Consider the following 22,377-nt stretch of genomic DNA (forward strand, 5'->3'; position numbering starts at 1 on the left):
ATTGTTTTCGTTATACTCAACTCCCCCCCCCCCAATCCTTGTTCATGTAGCACAAAACTAGGCTAGATACTCTCTATGGGAACGATCCTTACTCACACCACTACATGTATTTTTAGGAGTATAGGTTTTATTTTTTGTTGCCTGCAACAGCACACCAAATTTTGGCACCGTTGTCGGGGAGTGATTCTAGTTGATTTTTGTGCTTCTTGTGATCCTTATTTCATTCTTGAAATTTTCAAAACAAAAAAACAAACAAACAAACAAACTATAGTTTTCGATGGTTACGATTTCGGCAGAATTCTTATTACGGTAGAATTAGATCTTGATAGTATAGTTTTTTGAAGGTAAATGACATTCTAAGCAAGACTAGTTAATCCTTAGGATTACTAGCCCCACTCTCTCAAGGCCAAATTCCACTGTTTTCTAGGGTTTTTAGGCATTTTATTTTATTGTATTTTATTTTTATTATTATTATTTTTTTTTTGTGTTTCAGCATAGATTTATTTATTTATTTTCATTACTCTAGATTTTTCCTTTTTTTTTTTCATGGCTTATTCGAGTTTCCTTGATTGTTTATGACTGTAACTCGATCTTCTAATCAAGGTGGTTTGCAGTACGATCCAGAAATAGAAAGAACTTTGCAGAGGTTAAGGAGGGAAGCTAGGAAAAATTCTGAAGAGCACAATCTAGCTCTTGATTCTCTCTATTTGCTAGCAATTCTAATTTAGAAGAGGAGGAAGTCATGGCCGGAAATCAAACTTTGAAAGAGCTTGCTACCCCTGATTTAAATCAACAACCCTTATGCATAACATTCCCTACTTTAGATGCTATTACTACTTTTGAATTAAAATTTGGACTAATACATCTCTTGCCCACTTTTCATGGCCTTGCAGGTGAAGATCCTCAAAAGCATCTAAAGGAGCTTCATGTGGTATGCACAAGTATGAAACCCACGGGGGTGACTGAAGATCAAATTAAATTAAGAGCCTTTCCGATTTCTTTGAAGGATTTGGCTAAGGATTGGCTCTATTATCTATCCTCCAGGAGTATCAAAACATGGAACGAGATGAAGAGGTTGTTTTTGGAGAAATATTCCTAGTTTCAAGGGAGGCCAACATTCAAAAAGAAATTTGTGGTGTAAGGCAACACAACGGAGAGTCCCTACATGAATATTGGGAACGTTTCAAGAAATTATGTGCAAGCTGCCCCCATCATCAAATTAGTGCGCAACTACTTATCCAGTATTTCTATAAGGGCCTTCTACCCACTGATAGGAGCATGATTGATGCAGCTAGTGGAGGAGCTTTGGTGGATAAAACTTTCGAGGTCGTGAGAAACTTGATTGCAAATATGGCAGCCAATTCTCAACAATTTGGCACTAGGCTTGACCCTCCATCTAAGAATGTTAATGAGGTAAATATTTCCTCCCTTGAACAACAAATTGTGAGTCTAACTTTTCTTGTTCGTCAAATGGCTGTACGTAATATGCAAATAGTGAAGGTTTGTGGGATTTGTTTGGTAGTAGGACATCCAACTGATATGTGCCCAACTCTTCAAGAGGAACCCATTGAGCAAGTGAATATGGTAGGTGGTTTTCCTGGACAACCGCAAAGGAAGTATGATCCCTATTCAAGCACATGCAACTCGAGATGGAGGGATCACCCTAATCTTAGCTATGGGAATCCACAAGTAAATCAGCCTGTGACTCAAAACTACCTAATTTGCCAGCAATATAAGTAGCCATACCCCCTTAGACAACAACCGAGCCAAGCTTCTAATTCTGGTATGTCTTTAGAAGATATTGTTAAGTCTCTTGCCACTAATACTTTGCAATTTCAACAGGAGACGAAACAATTTCAACAAGAGGTGAGGGCCAATATTCAAAGTTTGGAAAATCAAATGGGCCAAATGGCAACCGCAATTAGTCGGCTAGAGGCACAAAGTTCAGGGAAACTACCCTCTCAAACAGTGGTAAATCCAAGAGAAAATGCAAGTGAAAGAGGCTAAGCATCTCCAATCTTATCAGATCCTAGTTAGGCAACAATCCTTTACTAATCATGTCCACTTTCGTTTTGCAGAAATTCACCTCAGTTGAGGTCATAACAGAAGTTTGTGGAAGAATTTCTGAATGCACGAGCCATGAGTAGCTCATTCAAGAACTCACTCCAAGGAGTTAAAGATTGCAATAAACCTACTTTGGGTTACCTTGTGGATGCAACGTCTCAATCAATCAACATGAAACATGTATGTTGAACATGGGAAAGGACATTTAAAAGGATGCATGAGGCCACTCTATTGGAGGAGGGCCTAGGTATTTCCAATTTTGTCGAATCCTTTCAGGGTAAAGATTCCTAGCTAATTTTGGTTCTTTTGAATTTCCTTTTTCAGGAACTTGCTTCGGCCTATCAAATATCAAGCAAGATAAGCATAACTTGAGTTGTCTACTCCAACAATGTCGACCAATATCCTTTATGGAAGCCATCAAAGGTCCTGGATTCCCTATCTCAAACATGAGTAGTAGCCAATTTTGTTGAGGCATTAAAAGAGTAATTGGTAAGATTAGTGATCAACAAGATGTCCATATGGACTGGAAGAAGGCTAAGCTTTTAAGTGCTCTTAATATGTTACTGGGTCATATTTTTAGTGGTCTCATTCCCATATGACCACTAAAAATCCATTGTGCAGCCCCCACATTATCCATGAAGACTAGCTACTGCAAGTCTAGGAAAGGAATTTAGCCAGAAGTTGGAGTTGATCCGTATAGCTTTTAAGCTCCTGTCAAAGCATCCTACAAGGGTAAAAAGAACCCAATATCTCTCGAGCAAGATCAACCAGCTCGAACTTGGTTTTCTTCAACTTGCCTCAGTAGGTGATTCCTTCAGGTTTCTCTCAGATAAAGCATTCTTTCACCTTCGGGTAGATTTGGTGTTTCCTTCAGGTATTCCCCAGAAAAATATTCTTTCACCTTGGGTAGTCTAGGTGTTTCCTTCAGGTATTCCCCAAAAAAAATCTTCTTTCGCCTTTGGGTAGTCTAGGTGGTTCCTTCAGGTTTCCCTCAGAAAAAGCTTTCTTTCACCTTCGGGTAGATTAGGTGGTTCCTTCGGGTTTCCCCTAGACAAAATTCTCTTTCACCTTCAGGTAGTCTAGGTGGTCCCTTCAGGTTTCCTTTAGGAGAAATCTTTTTTTCCTTCAGGTTGTCCTTAAATTTCTTTTCTCCTTCGACCAATCTAGGTGGTTCCTTCAGGTCTTCCTAAACAAAATTTTCTCTTTCTCCAAGTATCCTAGGATGTCTTTGGGTTTCTTGATATGTGAATCCTCACACCCTTTAGTTAAAAATCTCACCAAGTTGTGAAAGTGATTGAGAGACCATGGAAAACGCCACAATGGGGCAGCTTTTTCGCACGGTCTCTCCCCTTCAAATGGATTTTTGGACAATAGTCTCGATAGCATCTTGAGCTTTAGCAAGTGCCACAGTCGCAATTTTTTTTGCAAGACCATTAGAAGATCTTTAACGTGCTTGAAGCATTCCTTGGAAGTTTGATTTCCAAACTGATAATGGGAAAAGGCAAACCAAGCCTTCCTTTAGGGAGAAATATGAAAAGTTTGCAATTTTATCGGATCTTGCCATGACCAAAGTCTTTGTCTAACTTTGTCTATTTCCCTTTCAGGAATATTCCCAACAGTATTTTCCTTGGTAATTCACCTGATAATTCTTGGATGCATGAAAAATCAACTTCGGCTACTTCAACGATACAATGTCAGAACTTGCTCATGATAAGCGCCAACATGTGAACCATGGTGGAAGAGTAAAGGCATTAAATTTTGTCACAAATGAGGACCAAAATACTTCCAATTTTATCAAGTTCGGACTAGTCTTGATATGTCACTAACTCCACTTAATTCCATTTCTTTTTCAGAAATATGCTTTAATCAAGCCAATGGGATGTCACTTGCATCGCATGCCTTAATGAAAAGTGATTACAAAATTTTTGAACAATGTGATGATACAATCAGAGTTGCTTGCTCAACATCTAGGCGATAATGCCCCATAAAAATATCTGGGAGTTGCATTAATATCCCTTCTTGTTGTTCTCATATTGCCTTTCTTAAGTCCCTAATGTGGCATGTTTCCTTGACAGGATATCCTAGTGGTTGATATGAAGTAAAAGTACAACAAATGAAGTTGGTTACTTGTACTTCACAAGAATTTTCACCACAAGTCAGAGAAAATCTTCATCCAAAAGATGTATGCCAAATATGGAGTCAAGCATCTGAGGCTTCTTTATGAGGTGGAGACCTTCATCCCCTATGTGGATTTTCGTAAAAGCTTCTAGATATTGGGAATTCCATTCATTGGAGACTGTCGACACCTCATGGTTGCTCGACCACCCATCACGGCGATGCTTGCACACCTTCTCTCTCTATGTCTTGGTTCAAGAGTTGATGATATGGAGGTGTGTTGTACCTCGGGTGTGTGACTGGACTATGAATCAATTTTAAAAAAAATTACCAAAGGTAAGTGAAGTCGCCACCAATCATTGGGTCACCTGACTCTATTTGATTTTATTACCGATCCTAGACTATGAAAAAGGTCATTTTTCCTAATCTAATACGGATGGGTAAAAAATCTTGATTCTTGAATTCGAAAGTCTAGTTACGTGTGGGAAAGGTGTTAAGCACCCCACAATGCCTGTCCGTAAACAGTCCTTTGTTTGGGTAAAATCATAATTTAAGGACATTGGCAATTGAAAATAAGCTATTGGCATTAGCTTTCGGGGATTTAAACATATTGGGATTCAAGGTTTGGTTTTGGAATGGGTGTGGTCTCAATCGATACTTCCCGAGTTTGTTTGGAGTCGATGCCAAATTTCCAAGCGAAAATCCAACAGCATTTCACCTTATTTTTGTGGTAGAAATCTGGTAGCACTTCGCCTCAAATGTGTCATAGCACACAAAACGCTATTCTCACCAAGATTTCGACATAAGAATACGACATTGGGGATGCCCCAATTTCACAGTAGAAACCCGACAAAGTTTCATGTTTTGTGCGCTATAGTGCACCAGTAGGATTTCGTATCTATGTATACAGTGTGTATCAACATGCTCGTACTGTGATGAGCCAAAGCCCTTCAAAGCATCAAGCATGTTGATGCGCATCACATACATGTGGAAACCAATGTCACTTGGTGACATGGATCAAGACAATCACACCGTAATGATCGTGCACATAATATAGCATGAATATGCACCTACGGCAATCACCTTGAGCACATACCCACACTATAAGGTCAAGAGCTCTCATGACTAGAGAGGGTCACTCATGTAGCCATGAGAGTCCATCATACAAAGTGCACAGTCACCTATATACAAGCAGATATAAATATACATACATCATGCACAATGCAACCACATAATGTGGGAAAGTAAATCAGACATTGCCAACGTTCCAAGGGTATGACCCAACAAGGTACAAGAAATGTAAAATGGACATTGCCATACCTAGGGAACGTGGCCCAAGCAAAGAGCAGGAAAAGTAAATGGGTAAAGGTGAAGGGGAACCCTAATACATACTCTAAAGAAGAGGTTTTAGAGAGGGAGATAGAAAGACATAACCACTCAGGAAGGCTAGGCCTCTATTCTACTAAACATCGCCCTTTGTGGGCTTGCGTCTTCTTGCTTGCATCCTTGCCCTTTTTGCTCATGCCTAGGAAGTTGTACCCTCGCTTCAAGCGTTCTCGCTCCTTGCATGTACTTGCAAAAAATAAGGAAACAAACTAGCAAGCAAGAAAAGAAACAAATAGAAGGAAAGCATGCTAAAAGGCAAGCTAGCAAAAGATGCCAAACGAGGTCAAACAAACATGTGAAGCACACAAAGAGGCAAACAAACATGTTATCAAACAAAAGGGGGGGTGTCCTACGAGGAAAAATGTAGGTTTGGATCGAGGGTCCATAGTTCCATTGGATTGGAGTATGGATGACACACAGACTCATGTATGAACATGTTGGCAAGCATGCAAAGATGCATAAAAGTGAAGAATGCCAAACAGTTGACACAAAACAAGCATGGCAAGCAACATCGCACGGGGTGGAGAAAGGGTATGCATCAAGCAAACCGGCATTATGGGGATGCATCTCACAAGTGGTTACATCCAAACAAGCCCTAATAGGGATGGAACCACACAAAGCAAGTGGCCCTAAGGACTGACAAGCACAAGCCCACAGAGGGAACAAAACATGGCAAAACCTATATCTAGAGAGGCAAGCATGGAGATAAAGCACAAAAGCAAGCAAGCAAACATAGACATGCAAAGGAAATGATCCAAACCCTTTGGTATAGGCCTAGGTGTATGGATGTAGGCCTAGACCACATGATCTAGATCTACACCCCACTAATAAGAGCCAAAACACAAGAAATAGAGATATTAAGGGACAAAAGGGTTATAGAAGCACATGGCATAGTAACCAACGTAGATCTAAGCACACAAGCATGGCACAAAGCACATAAACACATAGATCTAAGAATAAAAATGTACATCTAAGCAAAACCATGGCAAAGAACACATAGGCATGTAGATCTAATCATAAGCATGGCAAGGAGCCTAAAAGCATGTGGCTCTAAGCCCAAGAAGGCTAGGCCAACAACATCAAAGCGATAAATCATGGCATAAGCAAGGAAAAAAAGCCAGAACGACATGCTAGGAAGCAAGAACATGCTAGGGAAAGCAATAAAACATGTTATTGAACAAGAAAAAGCTATAAAAAGAAAAGGTGTTTGATAGTGTTTGGGAGAGAAATGATCCTTCAACTTCCAGTGCACCTTATATGGTGGCTAGCCAAACAAGGGCCGCCAGCCACCCTTGTTGACATTAGCAATTCTAGCTTTTTCCAAGTCCAATTTCATATGCATATTTTAAGATTTTTTCAGACTTAGATTAAGCTAATCTTGGTTTCCCTAAAAAGCTTTGGATGTCTAGTTTCCAGAACACTAAAGAAATTGAAAATCTAATGGTCAGATAAAAAGTTATGGCCTTGGGAAGCGTGCTGATGCGCTTTGCACGGTTTTCTAGATAGCTCAACCATTTTAACTCTGATTTCAACCCAAGAACAGTAGTTGGAAACGATTTTTATGATATTCACAATGGCACTGGTCCCAACCCATTCTAACAGTTGAATCAAAATTAGGGTTTCCGGTCCCCCTAATAGTCAACCTCAGGTCAAACTTGGTCAAAGTTGAGGAAAATCACTAAATAACTCGAGTTTGATGTAGAAACAAGAAAAATGTTGTTTTGGGATGATGTGGACTAACTTTAACTTTTGGTTAACCTAGGGCTGACCAGGGGCATTTTGATCAATTTGACCTGAAATAGCACAAAAACCCAGGTTTGGCCTTGTCACCTCATCCCAGACACTATCCCAACAAAACCTTTTCTCATTTCGGTTGGCTTAAATTTGTTGTAGTCTGGTCCATTTTTCTCAAAAATGTTTACTTCAAAAGAATATCAAAGCATAAAGGTTCAAATCAAAACATCAAATCATGAAAATTTGTGTTTTTAAATTCTTTTCAAAGTGCCAAGTCAATGCCAAAACTCCTTTTGTGGGGAAAGAGTTGTTTGAGTGAAGTGGCTATCCCTTACCAGGGATCAGGGGTATGTGATCCCCAAACACTCACATCATGATATCCCATCTCAAAAACCTTGCATTCATGAAATATTCACCACTTTTGCAAAGTTTCATATTCAATTCTCATATTAACAATCAACCTTTTGGGGAGGCCTTACCCAAAATTGGTATGGACCCTAAATCAGTGAATAACCATATGTTCAAGCTTCATTGACCAAATGATTGGTTCTGAAACGACGGGGGCATTTGTTTCAGCTATCCAAATAGTTATATCGCTTGATAGACCCCTTGAGCCAAAAAGAAAATATTTTTTTTCAAAAATTAACCAAAATTATAATTTAGCACTTAAGCTCCTTAGGCTCAAAAGTAAGCGCGCAAGATGACAAAGAAAGGCATTCATTTCACTACCATCCCACTTGTAGAGAAATATCCATTCCTAGCCTAGTTAAGCCTATTGAATTCTTTTCTTATTTATCTCAGTCAAGGATTACCCCCCGCACTAGGGTAGGTTAGATGGTTACAAGAATCTCATGCTAGGTGACCACCAATATTTGAGTCCATCAAATGGGCCCTTAATTAAAAAATAATTGTAACAACCCAAGAAAAAGCGCTAGCCACATCTGCGTTGTACCTCAAAAGGACTAGTCACAATTGAGGCTCCTTACAGTTGTTAATAAAGCCCAGTTCAACCCAGTAAATACCCGATGTGGGACTCATCACACACCCACACACATCACACAATCAATCAAATTGGGGCATCACAATCTCCCCCACTTATAAGAATTCAGTCCTCTGAATTCATCACAAACTGAACCAATTTATCACGCTTCCACTGCATAATACAGTACCACTATAAAATCTCTTACTCAATTACCCATAGTTTAAGAACAACCATATTACGAACAATATAAGATTCTTTAAAGATATACATATCTCTAGTCTAAATAGCTCTCTAAGTTCCTTTCAATATGAATAAAATTTCCAAGGCCCATTCATTTAGATTAACCCCAATAACTGATTTTCCATCAATTATTAATTTCAACAAAATTCCAAGGCCTAATTAGTCTCCAAAAATTACAACAAGGGAAATCCACAATTTTGAGATTCACCATAGACTATTGAATGCTAGCATCCATTTAATTCTATACCTCAAAATTAAGTAGTGCATCCAAAGTTCCAATCCTTCCTAAGTTCAAAACTAATTTACAACATATGCGTATATCACTACATCTTTTCTTCCTCAAGTTTTGTACAAAAAGAAATTTCAAAATCTCCATAAATAATCAATTGAGCATTGATATAAGGTCTTTCATAGAACCTCTATCTTAACCATAATTTATCTTCTCAAATAAGCAACATTTATTCACCTTTAATCTCCAAATGATACTTGGGCTAGAACTCATTGATGAGCTAGGTTCCCTATAATTACGTTGCCTATTATGATAACAAATCTCTAGGTATAAATCGGCTAGAAGGGAATAGTCCATGAAGTATCTCAACCCTTTTTTTTTTTTTTTAACCTTGCAAATAATAGTCCCAGCAGTCTAGAACTTAAGAGTACACTGCAATTTATAATCACTAACCATCTGCCAATATAAAACAAAAGGTACAACAATTGACTATAATTCAAACTGTAATAGTCTTTCAAAATAAACTCTCTTGCCATCCCAACTCCTTCAATATCCAATCAAAAAATATGGTTCACTAGTCCAATTTAGTACTACCATCTACTTGTGTTCTATCCGCTTCATTTTCTATTGAGCCAATCCATTAACTCTTATCAGTTACAAAGAATTACATTTCTGGCATCAAAACTTATTTCCCCAAGATATTAAACAATACTCTAAGTCCATTGAAAGAAATTGAGGACCTCAAACTTCTAAGTAACAGAACATGTCTCAAAAACATTTAGGGACTACCTCACACATAAATTAGGCTATGGTAATCCAAGTAGGTCAACCCTAACAAGAACAATGATCCAAAAGAAGGTCGGTCCTTAAAAATAGAATCCAAGGAAGTCCATCGATATATTACTGAATTCTTTAAACACCCTCAGAATTTATATAATAACATATAATATAATGTGAACTACAATAACAATAAATTAATTTTTCCTTCACACTACGAACTTTCTGTATATTTCCTTACTCCATATAAACTAAAATCAAGGGATCATAGCTCTAACATCAAACCTTAACCCCTAAATAAAGTTCTGCAATTTCCAATTCCCTAAAAAGCACTCCAAATTTTGAATAAAGCATGTAGTAAACTATCATTCAATAATTAAACCTATGAGAATCTCCTACATATCAAACTAACCTTAGGTAGGTCGACTATATAGGCAAAACTATCAATGAGTTTTCAAAAGATCAGCCACAAAATAGCAGGAAGATTTCCTTTGCTTGTTCTTTTCTCACTCTCTTCTCCTTTTAATATATGTAACGACCCAAGGAAAAGCGCTAGCCACATTTGCGCTATACCTCAAAAGGACTAGTCACAATTGAGGCTCCTTGCAGTTGTTAATAAAGCCCAGTTCAACTTAGTAAATACCCGATGTGGGACTCATCACACACCCCACACACATCACACAATCAATCAAATTGGGGCATCACAATAATAATTATGAGAAAAGAGCCCAAATCATTCAAATGAAAAAGTCATGGGCCAATCAAGTCAAATAAAGCCCAAAGCAAAGAGATGGAAAAAGAAAAACTTCAACCCAAAACAGTCAAGAGACATGGGCAAAAGAAAAATCAGATGAAAGGCCAAAAATATGAAAATGGGCAAAGTTCAAGAGATGGACTCAAATTGTGGATATAGCTAAGCATGAGAGGTAACCAAAATGGTTCTCAACGAAGTGTAATCCTTGACTTTAGGAAACCCTTCAAAGAATTTTATAGCCAAAAATATCCTCCTTTAAGCCTAGGAAGACCATATCCTTTTATTACAGTCCTAAGAAAGTCCTTCCTGATTGAGAGCGACTACTTAGTCTATGGAGCTTATGCCAAGGAATCACCCACATGTAAAAAATTTTGAGCCTGATATCCTTCTTTTCAAGCACCCAATTAATCCCAAGGCCACGTTATAACCTAACAAAAGACCTCACTGATCATTGAGGATCAATTGGTCCTAGTACATTGAACACTTGGTCAATCAATAATGACAGAAAATTATCGGCATGTGTTAAGGCATCATGCCTTAAAAAGGGTAGGGTTCTCTCCTAACCCTTACATCGAACCTAAAGATTTTTTTTTTCTCTTAAAAAAAAAAAGGGACACCCATGCATTTGATAAGCATAAAATCTTTGCTAAAAAAATATTCTTCCTTATGAATATGTTTCCTATTCAAGATAAGTGGTAGCCATTGAGCACATACATGCATAAACCACATAGGAAACATGGCCTTGTCAAGCTTCTCTTGTGGTACATGCATTCAACCAAATTTTCATGATCATGAATGAATTTCCAAATTTCGAACCTAGTTTTTAGAACCAACTGAAACAGAAGGGAAAAATGATGACCTTCAAAGGTTTCAAATGGCAAGGATTTCAGATCCTCCAAACTTTTCAAGTTTAGAAAATCCTTGTGGGTTATTTGTTTCTTCCTGAGGAATTTCTAGGAAAAAATGGGTTTTTAAGATTGCAATAGCTTATACAAGCCTTTCTCAATTATTACCAGGCATCTTGAAAAGACCTGAACCCAAAAGATTCAAGTGCTCAACCCCAGGCTTTAAATTTCGTTCAAGCAACATTACCTTAAATACTTTCCGAGTCTCTCAAACTCATCCCAACTGAGGATGCCTAAGTCATACTTTAAACATGACCCCTATTGCCCAAAGTCTGGCCCTAGTCTTAATCATGCTACTAGGGCAGATTTATTTATGATATTTTCAAGCCGTGGATGGCGTTCCCTTTATCCAGTGCAATTCAAGATATCCACTAGAAGAAGGAGAAATCTCTCCTCGTGAGAACCTGAATAGGTGCCAAGCATGCACAATTCATCACGACCGCACAGAACACAGCATCGAGACAATTTTTGTGCAATTATAACCAATAGTGTCATCATTTCTAGGGGGGATCTACCCAAAGCACTGAATCTAGAATTCAACAAATCCAGGAGCCTAAAGAGCCCATAATAGGGCAATTCTCTAGTTCTTTTAAGCCTTGGTTAGTGTCTCAATGATTCAGCACAACCAGCAAACTCCTTACCTTCAGGCTATGAAGCACAGGTGCGTTTCGGGACTCGAGTGTGGGTGCAGGTGTGGGTGTGGGTGCGGGTGCGGGTGCGGGACTCGACAATTTTTGAAAAAGTAGGGTGCGGGTGTGGGTGTGGGTGTGGGTGCGGGTGCGGGACTCGACAATTTTTGAAAAAGTAAGGTGCGGGTGCGGTGGGACTCGGCGGTTAAAAAATTATTAAAAATATTTTTATTTATATTTTCTATATATTTTTACTATTAAAATATTCTTTAAAAACACATTAATATACCTTGATTCACAAAACAAAGAAAGAAGAAGGCAAGAAACAAATCTGAGGTCAGAATTTCGACTGCTACGGCGAGTCTCAAGGCCGATTTTGGCCTGTTTCGGTCGTTTCCGGCCTGTTTCGGCCGTATCGATCGCCGGCCGATACGGCCCAATTTTGGCCGAATTAGCCTAGTTCGGCACGAATTGAAGCCGATTCGGCGCGAATCGAGTTGCGTCGGCGCGAATCGAGCCGAGTCAACACGAATCTGAGAAAGAAAAAAAAAAAAAAACTCAGACGCGGCACCGACGCGCGATCAACCGCGTCGGACAGGTGCGACACCCTCCCAGCCGCGTCCGTGCTTTCTAGCCTTCAGGTAATCTTTAAACATGTTTCTCTCGTTGAAACTTCTCTCACCTTCGGGTAGTCTTTAGGCTTATTTCTCTCATTGAAACACTTTCACCTTCGGGTAGTCTTCAGACTTGTTTCTTTCTTTGAAACACCCTCAGCTTTAAGTAGCCTAAAAAAATTTCTTTTGCTAGAACTCCCCTCGCCTTTAGCTAGTCTTTGGACACATTTCTCTCATTGAAACCTCTCTCACCTTCAGGTAATCTTCAAGCTCGTTTCTCTTGTTGAAACACTTTCACCTTCAAGTAGTCTTTGGGCTCATTTCTCTTGTTGAAACCTCTATCACCTTCGAATAGTCTTTGGACTCATTTCATTCGTTGGAACTCCCCTCGCCTTTAGGTAGTCTTTGGACATGTTTCTCTCGTTGAAACTCTTTCACACAAATGTCATACAAAAGGCATTGTCCTTTAAGCCCTCGTGATAAGGGGTTCCCTTCCTTCAATGTCCTTAGCACAAAAGGCACTAGTTTCCAAAAAGAAAAAAAATGAATGAAAAAGAAACAAAAAAAGGAAAGAAAAAGGAGATGTTCAAACTCGACCTGATAGGCTTTGCCTAACTCCACTTATAGAAGACAGTGTTCCCCAATGAACATACTTGGTGAAAAGTTCAGATATTTTAGATCCATACTGAGGCAGATTTTTAGTGGTCACATGTCATGAGACCACTAAAAATCTTTCAAAAAGAGCAATATGCCACCTTGATCAAATGTAATACAAGCTCACATGAAGAGAGAACCATAGCCGAAAGACTTTGTTGCAAAACCAACATCCTTTTGTCATGGCCACAAAAAACCTATAGACCAGATTATGAGAAATTAGTCATTGAGTCGAGATTAAATGGTGATACAAACAAACAAGTATGTATGTTTAACCTTACTACCTAATGCGTATCATGCATGATCTTTACCTAGCATACTCTTTCCTCTTATCTCCTAGGGTTTGATTCGACCGTGCTCATTAATCCTAGTTTTTATCTCAAAATAACCAATTTTTATCAAAATATCTATCTTTCGAGGTTTGATTCAACCATGCTCGTTTAATCTCATGAAGGTTTGATTTGACCATGCTCATTTAATTCGGGGCTTGAGTATTATGCGCCCTATGCGTCGTGCTTGCCTTCCAAGAATTATCTAACAAAGGTCCATAATTCTTCACAAAACCTAATTCGACTGTGCTTTTTTAGTCTTATTCTTAAAAATCATTTGAAGCCAATCTTTGGTTTTCATCTTTGTTCAAGGTTTGATTTGATCGTGCTTATTTAATCTCATGAGGGTTCAATTCGACTGTGCTCATTTAGTCTGAGGCTTAAGTATTCTGCGCTTTATGCATCATGCTTGCCTTCCAAGAATTATCTAATGGCAGTCCATAATTCTTTCTAGGATTTGATCCAACCGTGCTCACTTAATCTTGTATGTCTTTCAAGATTTTATTCGACCATGCTCATATAATCTCATAAGGGTTTGATTTGACCGTGCTTGTTTAATTCGAGGCTTGAGTATTCTGTGCCCTATGTGTCGTGCTTGCCTTCCAAGAATTATCTAACAAAGGTCCATAATTCTTCACAAAACTTGATTCGACTTGTTTAGTCCTATTCTTGAAAATCATTTGAAGCCAATCTCTGGTTTTCATCTTTGTTCAAGGTTTGATTTAACCATGCTTATTTAATCTCATGAGGGTTTGATTCGACCATGCTCATTTAGTTTTGGGGCTTAAGTATTCTGCACTCTATGCGTTGTGCTTGCCTTCTAAGAATTATCTAACGGCAGTCCATAATTCTTTCTAGGATTTAATCCAACCGTGCTCGCTTAATCTTGTATGTCTTTCGAGATTTGATTCGACCGTGCTCGTTTAATCTTATGAGGGTTTGATTTGACTGTGCTCATTTAAACCGAGGTTTGACTATTCTATGCTTAGTGCATCGTGCTTGCCTTTTTTTGGAGTTAGGATGGTGATCCCTAACTCCTCTCTAGAATTTGATTCAGCCAAGCTCGTTTAATTCTGTTCTTGAAAATCACTCGATGACGATCATTAATTTTCATTCACCAACTCTTTTTTTGAAAAAGACCTCATTTTAAAAAGAACATCTTTTGAAAAGGGAAGAAAAAGAATTTTTTTTGAAAACCATGTCCTTGGAAAAAGCATGTAAAGAATTTGTTTTACCTAAGAATATTAGTCTATGGATTGATGAGAAACGTAAAGAACAACAACAATAAGAGTGCTATAAATTTAAAGACAAATAAAATAAGTGCTGGAAATTAAAAGTAAGAAAAATAAAGTGCTAAAATTTAAATGACGTTAAAATTAAGTGCTGGAATTTAAATGATATTAAAAATAAAGTTCTAGAATTTAAATGACATTAAAAGTAAAACGCTTGAAATTTTTTTTTTTTTTTTTTGATACAAGATAGAATTCTACTCTAGCCTAATCTGAGTATATATGTGTGTGAAACTCTCTCCTAAAGACTTAAACCCCGACCCTTGCCCCCCACACTCCACAAACACTTATACTTGTGAAGTGACCATCGCACCAAGGGTGTGCGGTGGTAAAAAGCCTGAAATTTAAATGACAATAATAGTAAAGGTTTATTAAAAGGGTTTATTTTTTAGGATCCCTCTTAAATAAGTCTTAATCTCTTTCAAGTCCTATGGGTTCTTCATCAAAAAAAGATGAGAGTTCTAAGCCATTAACTACTTTTAAGATGACATACCCATATTGTGCTTTATTTGGGGTTTAAGACTCATTTAAAAGGGATGGGTAAAAAATCTTTTTTCTTTAGGTGTCTAGATAGTAAAGAGTGCAATAAATAAAAGGGGAGCGGAAAAGCTTGAAAATAAAAGGGATGACATTAAAATAAAGGGGAGAGGGAAGTTCTTGAAAATAAAAGGGATGGTATTAAAATAAAGGGGAAGGGGAAGTTCTTGAAATAAAATAGATGACATTAAAGTAAAGGGGGATGGGGGAATAGAAAAAATTAAATGGCTAACAACATATATATAAGCAAGAACATAAAAATTCCTAGATGCCTAGAAGAGAATGAGATTTTTCCCCCTAAGGGTACTTCCCATATTAGGCTAGGAGATGGTTCAATACCCATCTAGGAATATAATCATAACATCACAACCAACAACAAATAATAGAGGCATAAAGGATAAAGAGATGTATACATAATAATATAAAGCTTGGAATTTAAAGCAAGTAAAATAAAGAGATACATAAGTAAAAGAGCTTCATATATATAAATGGATGATGTTTACATGAGAGAGTAAAGAAAATGGGATGGGTATGGATATAGAAAAACTATCCCATCCCTACAAGCTTGTGCACAAAAAACATATTACAAGTAAAAATGGAAGTCTTTTTTTGTGATGGGTTTCCTAAAAAGAGGAGAGAGAAATTTTTCAGAATTTCTAAGGATTTTTCTAGAATTTTCCCACTCTTTTCACTCTATTTTTCTTTTTCTTTTTCTCCCAAGGATTTCCCACTTTTTCTTCATATTTTTCACAAAAAAATGAAGGGGTATTTATAGGAGAGTCAATGGAATAGGAGGCTATGTGCAGTGTACCATGGTACACTACACATAGTTACCCAAGGTGAGGGGCAGCTATGTGTAGTGTACCATAGTATATAACACATAGCCTCCCACTTTTGCCACCCCATCAGGCTATTTTATCTTTTTTTCAATTTCTAGTCCGAAATTCGTGCAGCTGTTTGGAGGCCTTTCCGAGCTTTGTTTTCTTCAAAATTTATATTTCTGAAAAGTTCTGGATGTCTAATTTCCATTGGTCCTAACCTTGCAAGATTTAGACAACCAAATTATCGCATCCGGAAGGAAGGTGTGTGGGCACAAGGGGGGAGTCACCACCTAGTTTTTGCAATGGTCTAGGAACCATATATATAGCGTCCTTTTGAGGAAGGGCCTTTGATCTTACTACCAGAGTATGGGTTCGGAGTTTAGGTATGCTCTTAGGAAGGTGTTAGACACCCAAGATCGCCTAACCCTAAGATTGGCCTCCCATCATCGTGTCTTATGTCTTAACCCTATTAAAAACTAATTCAACACTTGTATTCTAAACTTACACACACACTAACATGCATCTAACACACAACATGGCATCTTTATCCCAAAACAAACATAGATATCTACAAAGCAAAAGAGAGCCAAACATACACATATCCAAACCCTAGCATGTTATCATCCTACATATCATCCACCTAACATTCATCTAGCATCATATCACATGTCTCATTCAAGGCAGCAACATGTAAACATCAAAGGATCACATTGGGAACATGGAGATCATTAAGGAGACATAGTTCGACCAAACTCATTCATGCTCATCATCAAAATATGTTATCAAACAATATGCATGTACATGTGAATGCGTGACTTACCTTTACTTACCTCCATGCATCTCAACACCTATGGCATCAATGAATGGGCATGTGAATGAATGGCATGGTATCAAAACAAAAGAAAACCCTAATCTAGCATATGAGGGATAAACAACAAATAAAGCATGTGAAACAGAGACTCATGTACTTGCATACATATGAAAAGGGTTCAGACATGGGCAAAATATGTGAAGCAAGCACACCAATCAAAGCAAAAATCTGAATTAGAGTTTCTGGGCAAGCACCTGCGTACACAGAGTTTAAGCTACGTACACATGCTTATGACATGCATGCATAGGGCTTGTTCAAAACCCTAACCTAGAAATGAACAAAGCAGAAAACAAAGCATGAACTAAAACCAGAATTCTAACAACCAAACATGCTCAAAACATAAAAGACAGTAAAACTAACCTAAACAAACAAGCATAAATATAAACTAAGCAAGAAAATAGATTTAAAAGACAAAAAGAAAGAAACGAAAGTTAGAAAGAATACCCTAAAGCAAAAAGCTCCTAGGCTTGATTTTTTTACCGTTCCCCTCAGTCAAATCTTTCACAATTCAATAAAATAGTGATTAGCAATCTTAAACTCAAAGGATTAGGGCCAAAAAATGTCCTAATCAGATAAAAAAATAACTTGGGGGTGTTTTGTGAAAAACTCCCTTTTGATTCACTATTTTTTAGTGAATCTTAGGTTTTTCCCGTGGGATTTCTATGTGTTTTGAAAATGTACCATATAAGGCTTTTTATAGTGAAAAAAATGGGGTTTGGAACGGCTCCCAGACAATGTGGAATTCATTCCAAACCTCAATAATTATTGCTGGAAAACTTGCATTTTCCATACTTCTGAAACCCTAGCTGCATATGCAGGCCGCTGCCCACATATGGGTCGAGGGCCACTTTGGTCATTTATTTCCAAATATATATTTTTGTGCATTTAAAAAGTGATATTTTCCATTTTAACACTTTTCAAGTCAATTTGATATCTAATTGGGTTCTAACAGGCCTTGGGCCTTAGAGTTCGAGCATCATTGGAGAACAGGGACCCGAGTCGTAAAGGATACAAAATGTGGTGTCTACAAGGTGACGTAATACTGAAAATTTTGTGACATTTTTCCTTAAAAAATTTGTTTCTTCCAAACCGTGGTAGATATCATCAAGCCCTTTTTATGAGAAGTAGTCAAGACCTTATACTTCAAGTTGGTTCAACCGTATCGCTCCAATATCTGTTTTTCCTATAAATAAAAAATAAAATAAAATAAGTGAAGGAATTATTAGGGTTTTTGGTATTTCATTGATATCTCATCCATTTTAACTCCAATTTTGGCCCATAAACTATTGTTTCAAAAGGAAAATTTGCCCTATGAGACGGTCCAAAACTCAACTAGATTAGATGGTTGGATTAAAAAGTCTACTTTTTTACCATACCTAGTTAGGGTTTTGGCCTCAATTGCTATCAAAAGGGTTCTCAAATGTTGTGAACCTTTGATCCACTATCCAATCATGTTGTATTTATTTTTCACCCTTTTTGGCTTTAGAACTTGCAATTTTTAACCTCTTTTTATTTTTCTTGGATTTTGGCATTTGTTTTTACACATGAATTGGGGTCGGACAAAATACGATATCGACAACTGCCCCTTCTTTGTCTAATATCTATTGGCACAATAAATATTGAACAAAGAATTGGATAAAGTATTTTATCCCTCCCGATTCTAGCGTAAACAAATTTTATTTTTTTGGTATTTGTTTCTACTAAAAACGAGTGCAAGGGGTATTTTGGATATTTCCAAATCAACAATCAAACCAACCCAAATAAGTTTTATTCTTTTAGAACAATTTTCCCAAAGTTTTACAAAGTTCATAGCTCTTCGTTTCACAAAATTCCCATTTCGTTACGCAAAATTAGGCAAAACTATACTAAAAGACGAAACAAGGAGATGCTCGAATGGTATTTAAAACCTGGGGTTAAGCATTTAGATCATTTGGGTTCAGGTCTTTTTGAGGATGCCTAGTAATGATTGGAAGATACTTGCATAAGCTATTGCAATCTTAAAACCCTTTTTTTGGATATCCCTTAGGAATAAATGAAGAACCCTCAAGGATTTTTTGAACTTGAAAAGTTTGGAGGATCTAAAATCCTTTTCATTTAAAATCTTTAAGGGTCATCAGTTTTTACTTCTATTTTATTTGGTTCTGATAAACCATGTTCAAAAATTTGGAAATTCATTCATGATCTTGAAAATCTGGTTGAATGCATGTACCACGAGAGAGGCTCAATAAGGCCATCTTTCCTATGTGATTCATGAGTGTATGTGCTCAATGGCTACCACTTACCTTGAATAGGAAACATGTTCACAAGCAAGGATTTTTGGAGTGAAGTTTTTATGCTTATCAAACGCATGGGTATCGTTTCTTTAAGCTCATGAAGGGATAACCTGAAGGATGTGTTTGGCTTTTTGAACTATTTAGGTTCGAAGCTAGGATTGGGAGAAGACCCTATCCTTTTTGAGGCATGATGCTTTAGCATGTGTGGATGAGTCAGTCATCAATGATTGACCAAATGTTCAATGTCCCATGACCAACCAATCCTCAATGATCAATGAGATCTTTCGGTAGGTTATGACGTGACCTTGGGGTTAAATGTGGTGCTTGAAATGAAGGATATCAGGCTCAAAATTTTCACATGTGGGTGATTCTTTGGCACAAGTTCCTTAGACTAAGTAGTCATTCTTAATCAAGGACTTTCTTAGGACCGTAATGTAAGGATAAGATTTTCCTAGGCTTACTATTTTGGCTGTGAAATTCTTCGAAGGGTTCCCTAAACTCAAGGATTACACTTCATTGAGAACCATTTTGGTTGCCTCTCATGCTTGGCTATATCCTCAATTTGAGTCCATCTCTTGAACTTCGTCCATTTCACCTTTTTGGGCTTTCCTTTCATTTTGATTTTCCTTGGCATCTTTGATTTGATGCCAACATCTTCTGACTTTTTCAAACTAATTTCTTTTTTAACTCCCTTTTGTTTGGGGCTTCATTTGACTTGATTGGCCTGTGACTTTGTCATTTGATTGATTTGGGCTTTTCTTTTTTATACTTTGCCCTCTTTGCTATTATGGACTCATTTGATGGACTCAAATTTTTGGAGGTCGCCTAGAATGGGATTCTTGTAACCATTTAACCTGTCCCGATGTGGGGGGGGTGGGGGGGTTTGTAATCCTTGACTAGGTTAAAAAAGAAAATAATTCAATAGGCTCAACTAGGCTAGTAAGGGATATTTCTCTGCAAGTGGGACGGTAGTGAAATGAATGTCTTTCTCCGTCATCCTGAGTGCTTACTTCTTAGCCTAAGGAGCTTAAATGCGAAATTGCAAATTTGGGTAATTTTCAAAAAATATTTTCTTTCCGGCTCAAGGGGCTATCATGCGATATAACTGTTTGGATAAATGAAACAAATGCCCCCATCATTTCAGATCCAATCAGTTGGTCAATAAAACTTGAACATTTGGTCATTCTCTGATTCAAGGTCCACAACAATTTTGGGTAGGACCTCTCTAAAGGGTGGTTGTCAACATGAGTTGAATATGAAATTTTGTGTGAGTGGTAAATATTTCACAAATGCATGGTTTCTAAGATGGAATATCATGATGTAGTGTTTAGGGGCCACATGCCACCTATTCTTGATAACGGATAGTCATTTCACTCAAACAACTCTTTCCCCACAAAAAGAGTTTTGGCATTGACTTTCCACTCTTAAAAGATGCATGCGTTTCAAAACACAAATTTTCATGATTTTTATTTTTTGATTGAACCTTTATGTTTTGATTTTATTTTTGGAAAATCATTTTGAAAAAAATGGACAAAATTGCAACAAACCTAAGCTAACTGAGGTGAGAAAAGGTTTTGTTCGCATAGTGTTTGGGATGAGGTGACAAGGCCAAATTTGGGTTCCAATATCTTTGACGGATCCCAATATCCAAAAGCTTTCGCAAAGATCCACTTAGGGGATGAAGGTCTCCACCTCACAAAGAAGCCTTAGATGCTTGACTCCATGTCTACTGTACATCTTGTCAATGAAGAGTTTCTTTGATTTGTGGTGGAAGTCTACTGTACATCTTGTCAATGAAGAGTTTCTCTGATTTGTGGTGGAAGTTCTTGTAGGAATATCATTCTCTTATTTTATAACGGCCACCAAGATATCCTGTCCAGGCATCATGCAACATTAGGGATTCGAGAAATGCAAAATGAGAACAACAAAAAGGGTTGTTTATGCAATTCCCTAGTATTTTGATGAGGCATTGTTGCCCAAATGTTGAGCAAGCAAGTGGACTCTAATTGTGTCACCACAACTGTTCAGATGCTTTGTCGTCATTATTCATTGAAGCATGCAATACGAGTGACATCGCATTGGCTTGATTAAAGCATGTTCCTGAAAAGGAAATTGAGTTAAGTGGAGTTAGTGACACATCAAGACTATGCCAAGCCCGATAAAATTGGAAGTATTTTGGTCCTCATTTAGGACCAAATTTAATCCCTTTACTCTTCCACCATGGTTCATATGTTGGCGTTCATCATGAGCAAATTCCGACGTTGTATCACTGAAGTAGCCCAAGTCGATCATCCATGCATTCAAGGACTACAAAGTGAATCACCAAAGCTGAGGTGGTTCTAATATTGTTGGGAATGATCCTGGAAAGGAGATGGACAAAGTTAGACAAAGAATTCTCTCATGGCAAGATCCAATAAAATTGGAGACAGTTCACATCTCTCCCTGAATGAAGACTTGGTCTACCTTTTTTCCATCATCAATCTGGAGATCAAACTTCAAATAAATGCTTCAAGTAGGTTGCAGGATCATCTGATGATCTTGCGATACAATTGTGTCTAGGGTTATGCCGAAGCTCAGGATGTTGTTGAGACTACTAATCAGACATCCATTAAGGGAGTAGAGACCGTGCAAAAAAAGTTGCCCCAGTGCGGCATTTTCCATGGTCTCTCAATCACTTTCACAACTTAGTGAGGGATTTAACTACTAGGTTTGAGGATTTTTGTCTCAAGAACCTAGACTTCCTGAAGGAGAAATGAGCTTTTATCTGAAGAAGACCCGAGGGAATCACCTAGACTTCCCAAAGGAGAAAGTAGATTTCTCCAACAAGAAAACCAAAGGATACACCCATAGAGGGGCAAAATTTGCCAAATAGTATGATTCTGAAAAAAATTTCAGCTGATGGCATGCGTTCAAAGTTTATTAGTTAGTCGGACTATTTTTTGGAAATCAAGTTTAGCAAAATCTACTTCCAGCCAAAATCGCCAAAATTGAGTTTAATATACTCGACTTCCTACCGAAAATCAGCTCTGAGATGGATAAAAAAGGAAGCCGAGTATAGTAAACTCGATTTTGGCTGGGATTTTGGCTGGAAGTCGATTTTGCTGTACTTGATTTCCAAAAAACAGTCCAACTAACTAATAAACTTTAAACGCATGACATCCGCCCAAAATTTTT

At 37.7% G+C, this 22,377-nt stretch overlaps 1 protein-coding gene across 1 annotated transcript; it reads left to right on the forward strand.

The window, feature by feature from the left end:
* The first annotated feature begins 742 nt into the window (after positions 1 to 742).
* LOC115980963 lies at positions 743 to 2,147 on the forward strand. The gene is made up of 4 exons (XM_031103158.1): positions 743 to 931; positions 1,045 to 1,689; positions 1,843 to 1,971; positions 2,079 to 2,147. Exons 1-4 carry the CDS (start codon positions 743 to 745, stop codon positions 2,145 to 2,147), a joined length of 1,032 nt encoding a protein of 343 aa, XP_030959018.1.
* The last annotated feature ends 20,230 nt before the right edge of the window (positions 2,148 to 22,377 follow it).

Source organism: Quercus lobata, chromosome 3, assembly GCF_001633185.2.
Source record: "Quercus lobata isolate SW786 chromosome 3, ValleyOak3.0 Primary Assembly, whole genome shotgun sequence".
In the NCBI taxonomy this organism is placed as follows: domain Eukaryota; kingdom Viridiplantae; phylum Streptophyta; class Magnoliopsida; order Fagales; family Fagaceae; genus Quercus; species Quercus lobata.